Source organism: Ceratotherium simum, chromosome 2 (genome assembly GCF_057802395.1).
Source record: "Ceratotherium simum simum isolate JZ-2026a chromosome 2, ASM5780239v1, whole genome shotgun sequence".
NCBI classification, from domain to species: Eukaryota; Metazoa; Chordata; class Mammalia; order Perissodactyla; family Rhinocerotidae; genus Ceratotherium; species Ceratotherium simum.
Window position 1 is genome coordinate 3,379,545 of NC_141901.1, and position 9,749 is coordinate 3,389,293.

Below are 9,749 nucleotides of genomic sequence, written 5' to 3' on the forward strand. Positions count from 1 at the left end.
TTCCAATTCCATAATTTTTAAGCTTCTAATGAGAAGGAAAGGATAAATAGTTCAATTTAGTTAGAGAGCCTAAACTCTGGCCATTTCTAATAACTCCAGTGCTGTTTCAAATAAATGTTTAAATGTTGACATTGTCAAAGATTAAATAAATTCTCCCAGAGAGATGTCGCAGTTTCCAAACAGATCTAAGTTCACACAGATCTAAGCCTATTATAAATAAAAGGGAACATTCAGTCTTCCCACTTTGACAATTTGTCAGCAACAGACACTGAATAGCAACTTTCTGGAGCTGACTGCATACCAGAAAAATCTGGAGTCAAGGAAGGGAAATGTCAAATGCCCTCCGGTGTTAAAAAGAAGAAACATTTTAGTTTCTCCTGTCAAAGTCATTAAGGCTCCCCCTTGACGGATTTTGGTACACAAGTCAAAGCAGTACCTATTAGCTTTTGATAATAAATATGTAACTTGAGTGTAGCAGCTGTTCACTGGCCCTCTGCCCTCACCCCAAAATATGCTCAGACAACAATATTTTCACTTCATTTATTCCTTCAAAACAAGTCACTTCATACAGCATTTAGATATTTAAAATCATACACCTCATAAATAAAGTTAATGTATTTTAATGACAATGGCAAAATCACATAAGAGTTGTACAAAAGGAAATCAGACATCTCCCAGGTAAAGCAGCAGTGCATTTACTTTGAAAAAATGCTGGCAAATAGACAAAAGAACATTTTTGAAACAAGAAAACACTGTCCATATTCTTTGAGAAAAAACATTTTCTTATGTCAAGAAAAAGAGCTTTGTTCTGTTTTGCCTTTTCCTACTACTTTTTCAAGTCATGTCCTAAAGATCTAAATTTGACAGTTTGTGGTTTCCCTGCTTTAGGAATTTCCACCTGTACTACATCAATACAGGAAATATAGGACTACTGTCATTCTCTATCCCTTTTGACAAGCTATACATATTTATTCTGTATTTTAAGCTGAACTCAATACTTTTTTAAAGGAAAAAGTTACTCTTAAACAGCTTGCGTCATGAATGGCACCAAGGTGAAATGGAAAACTGTCAGGAATTAGGTGCCCTGGTCCTTTTAAGTACTTACGGGCTGCAACTAACTACATATCCTATATCAGTTATAAAGCCAGGTTCATGTAACCTTAGTAGAAATTCTAAACCTTTCTTAGGTTAACCTGTTTACTCACAACTTAACCAAATCTATCTCCACTATCTCTAAACTCCTAGATGTAGGTTTGCATTTTCAAAAACAAGTATAAAAAGGCAAATGCTTATATTCGTGGTTTTATACTTCAATGATAAGCTTTTCAGTTATGGCCCTGCTACATCCTATGCCAAGAAACGGGAGGATGGTTAAGGTAACACAAAGGCATTGCTTGAAAAATTTTCTGAAAAGCGTAATTCATGGCTAGGAATGCATCCATTTGAGAATCTCTTCTGGTTAAATGGTCCTTTATCCTCCCACTCCTTTCTCCCTTCACTCTAAAATAGCGTGGGAGGGTTAGCAATCTCCTTAAATTCATATGAACCAAGACTTAAATCATCACGCCACAATTAAACATCAAGATAATAATTTCTTCAAAGTCAAATATTCAAAGCACTGTAAACAAAATGCCAACTAATTTTTGGAGAAAAAAAAAATAAAACCCTTTCCTACAGAGAAGTTTTACATTCTTTTTAAGTTGGATGAAATGCACGAATTATTATAACTCTTTTAGTAAGAAAACATCTTTACTTAAACTAGCTTATTCAAATCAAGTGTTTTACTTTAGGCTTAAAAATGATGTTGCTTATATATGACATTTTTAAGGCCTCTGACTCAAAAATCAGCTCCCTTAAAATAAGTTTGCTGAGAAACAAATCAAGAGCTTAAAGAATCTTTTCAAAGTTGTCATCTTTGTGCTACAAGGACAAATTTGAATACTGCACTGTAAAATGAATGATAAAGAACAATCACAGTATAGAAATAAGTAACATTTTGAATGCTAGGGCACAGAGCATGCTCTTAATAGTTACTGAAATTGAGTTCTACTGTTATCAAAACACCAGAATGTTATACCACTGGATACACTATGTACTGATGCTAATTGTTGATTAAGAAGAGCTGATTGTTAGCAGCTCAAGAATTATATTTTAATGTCTTTAATAAGATCCCTGGAGAGGGCTAACATGTAAACTTTTACTTCATATTTTTTTAAAGTGCTGCAAATAATAACAAATGTGTCTCAACACATGATAGAACATAAATCTTAATATATGAAAGTTTAGAAAGGCCACCTGATTCGTAAAGAAAAAAAATCACTCTGCTACTAACTTGCATACTCTCCATTCTAATTTTTTCAAAAAAGACATAAAAAACTACGTTTAGCTAGGGCAACTTGCAACATACATGTTTTGATGCCTACACAAGACAGAATAAGGTAGATAAGCATGTTAGGTGTGGGTACTCAGTGGCAAATATAGATAGATAATATGTTAATTCATCCTGATTATGATTTTGCTGAGACCTGAACTTCATGGAATAATCAAGTGGCATGACAACATTAGTTTTTGCCAACAGGGTCAAGGTGACCAGCAGCCAAACTTTCAAGGGTACCACTTGACTGTGCCTATTTTTCATTCATGGGAAACAATTAAGAAATCAACCATGAAACATTAACAGAAGATGTAACACATGATGTCTTCATACGACTATAACATCACAAAATTCCCAGGGATATTAATTTTAACTTTTGAAATCACTGTATCTAGAAGTGCATCTTCATAGCCCTATAGCTAATCTTTAAATCCAAAGAAGAGTAAGGGAAAGAAAAGTAAGGGAAAGCAGGAATGGGGGACGGGAAAGCACAATCCTCTTTCACTGTGCCACTAATGTAAACTTTCTTCATTTTAATTAAAAAAATAACCCTTTTATGGTCAAAAACTGAATGAATAGGAAGAAGGGTTTCATTATGATCAAGTGCAAATTTAAGAAAAAGTTTCTTTTAATCCTGCTGCAAATACTAAATCCATAGGTTTTCAAAATTCTCAAGACTAGAATTTACACAAATTAATAAACTAATTTCAAGAGTTTAAGGAGGTAAAAAAAAATCTTTAAATTCTGTGAGGCTTACAAGCTTGAGTTTAGAATGAGCACAAATTTAGGGCGGGCCTTGTGGCTTAGTGGTTTAAGTGCGCGCGCTCTGCTACTGGCAGCCCGGGTTCGGATCCCAGGCGCGCACCAACACACCACTTCTCCGGTCATGCTGAGGCGGCGTCCCACATACAGCAACTAGAAGGATGTGCAACTATTACATACAACTATCTACTGGGGCTTTGGGGAAAAAAAGGAGGAGGATTGGCAACAGATGTTAGCTCAGAGCTGGTCTTCCTCAGCAAAAAGAGGATTAGCATGGATGTTAGCTCAGGGCTGATCTTCCTCACCAAAAAAAAAAAAACAAACCACATAGAATGAGCACAAATTTAGATCTTTAATCCTCAATAATTAAATCAAATGGTCTGCAAACAGTGCTTCATCTTGAATTTTCCATGATCAGAGCATTACTTTCAAGTACTAGTACTGAATTTCAGCAGCTGATTAATTTAAAAAGTCATTATTGAGAGTGATTTGACTCAGTATCAGTGTTCAACTGGTGAATGAACAACCTAGATGGTATAATAGAATAAAATAAGATCCCCTGAATAAATACTTAAGACATTTGCCATAAAAGTATAAGCTTAAATACTCAAACAAAAACACACAAAATGAAAGGGTTTAATTTTATAAAATATCAGGTTCTATTTCTTTCCATTTGTTAAATTAATCCAATGTAGATAAAATATACTCAATTTTAAAATGACAGAAATTTATGTTGAGAAACACATCAATACATGCCTGGTTATACATTACTCAATAAATATTTGTTGCATGAATAAACTTCTCTAAACTCCCAGTAACCAAATGTCAAGTTTGGCTCCTGAAGTACCTAAGGAAGGAGGGCAAGCTTTATGAATAATGATGCATAAAGCTCAATTTGATGGATGTTACTCAGTAGTATACTTTTAACTTACAGTTTTAAACTTAATATCTTCTGGGGGAAACAAGAAACACAAAAACCTTGACAGACAGGTACAAAGAGATTTTCAATCATATTCATTTGTACACATTATGATTGGCAAACACTAAGTATAGCAAGCTCACAAGTGCTATTACTTTTAAGGCTCAGTAAAATAGAAAATTAAACACTTTTAAGTTATGCTGACCATAATAATTTACAAAGGTACTAAAAAATGTCATCTAATGATTTCAAGCATACTTTGTGAATTGTTCCTTAAAGGTACTTTTCTCCTAAATTCTTTACGTATTCCTTAATTTTATGTGGCCACCTCCACCAAGTGCAAGCGCTAAAAGTAAATTTCAGTTTTAAAACGTTTCCCAAGAAGATATGCTGAAAGAGATATAACTGCTTTAAAGTATACCATTGGTTTTCTAAGTGAAATATTTAATCAAAAATGAGACCAAGATAACAAAACTTCACAACATTAAGCCTCTTCACATTATGTGAGATAACACATAACAAATTATAATTTAGCATCCCTGATCTTCAGAAGAATTAAGAAAAGAGGTAGAAAACTTTTACCTGGAAGATTTCATAGTGAAGCCAAATTTTAGAGGGTGTGCCTTGCAGATTAGCTCACGAAGTAAATGGCTACGCATCTAATATTAAGAAGTAGAATTCTGAGAAAGTTGAATAAGGCAAGGATTTAAAAACTGTCATAATTTGGAAGTGAAACAAATTCATTCAACATTATCCCAATTGCTTTAGAATTCTTCAAAGTCAAAGTAAAAGATCGTGGATAAGCAAAGTGCTAATTTGCAGAAATGTGAAATTATGCAAAAGAGCATTCATGGCGGGATAAGGCTAGCATGAAAACGAATACTGTTCAGGTAAGCAAAAGATCTCACAGAAACCAAACCAAAGCACAGCATTATCACTTTAGATGTAGATTTTTTTTAGGAGTTGGAGGAAGTGCTCTTAACAAAAAGCTGAGGAAATTAAATTCCTCTAGACAAATCTTTATGTAAAAAAGCAAAATTTGAGCACTCAAATTTCAAGGAACTTCAGGTAAAAAAAAATACCCTGCTTAATTTTAAAATTTTATTCGACGTGACAAAAATCAATAAATGAGTTGCATTAAAACACGAGGCCAACATTCTTTTAAAGCTTCAGTAAGCTGCTCAGGCACCTTTCCCCTCATACATTCTACTTTCATACTCTAGAAATCCTAAATTGGGCACTATCAGTTTCTGTTTTTAGGTAACATTCTCAAGGAATAGACTCATCCCAGTAAAAATTATTTATGTACTTACAATTGGTTAAGTACACATTTATAAAGTATACCAAATCGCAATATAAAATCAGGTTTGACAATTCTGAGTATCTTCATTTGAGGAATCAATTCATAATTTAGAAACTATTAACTCACTCAGAGTTTTTTAAAGGACTCAATTACTGGAGACACTGTGGTTTATGTCCAGTGACCTCACACGAAGCCTTCTGCACAACCCAAAATATGAAGTTGTTTTCTTCTACAACTTAATGCTGCTGGGTGCTAGTTTATAATACTAAAACTCAATCTTCAGGTTAGCGTCAGTAGACGGCAAGGACCACCTATTCTGTTGCTCCAGCAGAAAGAGGGCATGTATCACCACTGTGGACACACATCTGTAAACTTGCACACTAATTTTAATCTTAACAAGGAATTTCAGTGTCTTAGTGGTTTTAAGTTAAAAGGATGGTTCAAGCATTGTGTCCTTTTGTTCTTTAGGGTTACAAATAGCTTATTGGAAAACCCAGAGCCTTCTGGATCTGTGAGGTAGTAGGCTTCAATCCTCATCATGCATAGATCACACTTCTCCAAAGTTGGTATGGCCTGTCTCCTTGGCATGGTCCCTTGCTTCTGCTTGTCCAGTTAATCCCTTCTGACATACCATGCATCTCAGGGTGAAGCGGTTTACATCAGTAAATTGTCTCTTTCTTCTAGCTTCATCTGCTAATTCCAGTGCTTGTACAAGAACAATATCATCATTAGAGGAGAAAATGGTCAGAGGTGGGGTGTCTGGGTCAGGGAAGTTACGCTGAAGTGGATCATAGTGGATGCCATCATAAATAAGCAGGACCCTTTTGGTATATCCTGCATCTTCCCCAAAACGATCAATTCTTACTGTCTGTGTATCCACTACACATATTTCGCATTGATAAAATTTGGACAAAATTGATATCTCAATAGCTCCTCCCCAAGTATCATCCCTTTTGATCCAGTCACAGTACTCTTGATTTGTTTTTCCCAGGATTGCCTCGTTATAGAAGTCTGGGTCACTTGCTACAATTTCTGCTATGAGGCATCTCATCTCAGGGGCACAAGCTGGATTCAAGACTCCTCCTTCAACAACATAGTACACACTGGTAAAGAGGCAAGAGTTGTCTGCTGGGACCGCGGTTCTGGTAAGCACAGGCAAAGTTTCCCTGACGTAACTAGGAGCACCATGTTTTGTGAATGCAGGTGAAGTTTTGGGCCTGGTTTGGTCTTCTTCAACGATCAGCATGTCGCCTGTTAAAAATAAAACAAATCCAGAACTGCACACAAATTATAGGTGAAATTGAGTGTTCACTAGCCAAGTCTGTAAATTACAAACAGAAGGAGTTAAAGTATAAGCTGGGGTTACTTGGGAGAACACAGCTTTGCAAACAAGCAACCAGTAACACTTCTTGTTCAATGAATCTTCATAAAGATGAAAACAGAACAAAGAACAAAACATTTTAGGTTGCATCCCAATTTAGTGAAGCGGCCTGGATTATACACCTTTATACTTACTTAAAAAGATACATTCCAAGAACAAAATTTCCTTATGCTTGCTCTCTTCATGTTAAAAGCACAAATCTTCCAGAAGGTGTTTATCATAGGCTAGGCCACTAGAGGGTTCTCCTCCTTCTGAAATTTAACATATGCACCCTGTTTAGTTTTTACAGGATCTTTGAACAACAGCGGAAACCTTTTAATTATCAATATTGCTGTTCAAATTTTAATACTGGACAGAAATAACTGCTGTTGTTCAGAACTTCAAAGTGCCTTTAGTGGATGTGTAAAAGCAAACTCTAAAATAAGTATACTTAACTGTCAAAGTAAATATATATGAAGGTGATTGCAAAAACAAGCCAGGAAAGCAAAAAAGAAAAGTATATCCTGCATCCTTCAGACCTGCTATCATCTTTCAGTGATACAGGGGAAAAGAACCATCAGGACAGAGAAAACAGGTCCCACTTTTTTACACTTTTTTGGACGCAGAGGGAAAATAAAATGAATGAGACGTTCTCAAGGTGGACCAGAAAGCAGACGGAGGAAGGGCGGACTCCAAGGCTTCTCACATAGGTTGGGCCCTCCCTGTCTCTTTCAACCATGTGTAAAGTCAAGGAGCTGCTAGACACTTGCCCCAGCCTCCGTTAAGAGTTCTCTGTTCTTTATCCTTATCCTTGTCCTCAAAGCCTCCAGCCGACCCACAGCCAGCTTACCTTGACTGGTTCTCTGTTCTCCCTCACGCCCCTCTCCGTCCTCCCAGTCCTTTCCCTGGCCTCAGCCTCGATTCCCTTACCTGACTGGATGGGCAAATCCCCCAGAACGGTATCCCCGTTGCTAAGATCCAGGCACTCGGGCGGGTATCCGACGAGGATTCGCTGACAGCCGGGGGCGATCCCGGTGATGGTGGCAATTTGGCCCTGGAGTTCTCGCACCCGGGTCCGGCTGGACAACCCCTGCAAAACATGGGTGCCATCCTTGGCCTTGCAGCGGAGCCGCCACATCGTATCGGTCCGGCCTCCCATGGGCCAGACACCCGTGGAGCCACCTTTGGTCCCAGCAGCAGGTTGGCAGACGCCGCCGGGGCAACCAGCCGCCGGCTGGACTCCAAAATGGCCACCCTTTGCCGGGCCAAACATCGCGAGAAGTCGCTGGTGGTCACAGTTCTCGCGATACTTTGGTGCAGCTTCTCCCTTAGCCCTTTAAGAGTGAACTCTCTTAAAGTGACAAGTTTTCGCCCCCACCCTTCAGGAGCCAAAGAATGAAGATTTATCCGTGTTCCTAAAGTACGACTGGTCTTGCTACCTATAGAGCGAGTGAGGTGCCCTCCGCGTCGGCAGCATATATGCTTAAGGGAAGAGGGCGGGGAAAGGAGTTCCTGAATCGAGTACATTGGAATGTAACCTTGCACTTAGTGAGGTCAGAAATCATTAAGTTGGGGCTTCCAAACTACACCGGGAGAAACAGAATCATAGTTCAGAACCTAAACGAATGCCAAGAATGGTCAGTGAGTCAAAGGACCTGTCAAAAACAATCAGGTACTCGTGACTAGACTCATGGCTGCAGCAAACATTGACTCATTGAGATTAAAGGGGCTGGCCGACTGGCCTTTCCTCCGTGAGACTGCAACCTGACAATGTCCATTTGCCACATCAGAAAGCACAGTATGAGGTCAGCATTTGGGCCCAGGGCAGTTGCTACATTCAGGTGGTGGCAGTATATGGGGGAGGAATGAAGAGGACTAACCTGTGTCATCCAGATTCCAGTTCCCGCCCTGGGTATACAAATATGAAGACGATTCCATTCCTGCCTTCAGAATAACAAGTACTCACTGTAATAGAGAGAGAGGGTGGGGTGTAAAGGACGCATAGCCACTGAATTTCACAGCCACGTGGTAATGCTAGATTATGTGACCTTTTTCAACCCTGTATCTCTAGAACTAAGGACTGTGCCTCGCAGATAAGTGCTCAATAAATACTTGCTGAATGGATAAAGACAGAGTTGTACAGGCACAGAGAGGGCGCCTATAACATACTAGGAGTTGTAAAAAGCTCCAAAGAGGAGATACTATTTGAGTTGTTTTGAAGGATGAATTTAATCCCGGGTGAAGGAGGAATAAAGACATCTCTGAATTACTCTCTCTTCCAAGAAGCCAATACTCATCGTTCTTTTTCATCGTGGATTCAGAACAGCAAGTCCTACCCTGTGTAGAGTGGCTTTATCCACAGAATCAAGCATCAAACGGTCCTGGGTGCAACTGTGAAAAGTTCACTTGAAAATGCAAACTCACCTTAACTTCTGAATAAGTTATATGGAATCTGTACATCTTTTCCCACCTTTCATGACCCAATTTTCTGCTGGAGCAATTTTCTCTTTGGTTCTTCAAGTTGACCATAACAGATGGTATAGCGTGGGAGGTAGGAGGGAGAATAAAGAAGGTGATTAGACGTCCGCTGGAGGATTTGGATGGGTCCAGGGGAGCTCCTGGTTCAGCGATGAGAGTAGTGATTTTCTTAGTTACAATGTCTGACCTATGGGAAGGATATGCAAACACCCTAAAGGTGTCATCAGCTCCAGTGCTGTGGTAGCTTACTCTAGCAAAGCACCTTCTAAAGCTTACGTTCCAATTTATAGATCTAACGAGATCCCGCTGGGATTCAGGGAAGAAAGCGTTAATCTCTGCAAGGTTTTCCTGTCACCAGTCATACCCTCTGAAGAAGTCTGCTTAGTCCACTCTCGCGAGAGTATGGAAAAAACGCAATGCTTTTTATTAATCCCGCCCCCAGCCCTATTCGTTGCCAAGCAACGACGCAACCAACCTCGACAGCGCTGGGGAACTTGGGAGCCTCTAATCTTTTCCCTTCACAGTTCCATGCTCCTTATGGAGCTGGCGTCAG

At 38.8% G+C, this 9,749-nt stretch overlaps 1 protein-coding gene across 2 annotated transcripts; it reads right to left on the bottom strand.

Annotated features, from left to right (window-relative positions):
• Window positions 1-526: 526 nt before the first annotated feature.
• YOD1 (YOD1 deubiquitinase) lies at window positions 527-9,546 on the bottom strand. 2 transcript variants are annotated; one of them, XM_087437360.1, is made up of 4 exons: window positions 9,143-9,546; window positions 8,599-8,683; window positions 7,649-7,808; window positions 527-6,609 (listed from the first exon to the last, which is right to left on the bottom strand). In XM_087437360.1, exons 2-4 carry the CDS (start codon window positions 8,605-8,607, stop codon window positions 5,906-5,908), a joined length of 873 nt encoding a protein of 290 aa, XP_087293486.1. In that variant the 5' UTR covers window positions 8,608-8,683; window positions 9,143-9,546; the 3' UTR covers window positions 527-5,905. The 2 variants fall into 2 exon arrangements, with proteins under 2 accessions (XP_087293486.1, XP_087293479.1); XM_087437353.1 differs by lacking the exons at window positions 8,599-8,683; window positions 9,143-9,546 and having other exon boundaries at window positions 7,649-8,101.
• Window positions 9,547-9,749: the final 203 nt, after the last annotated feature.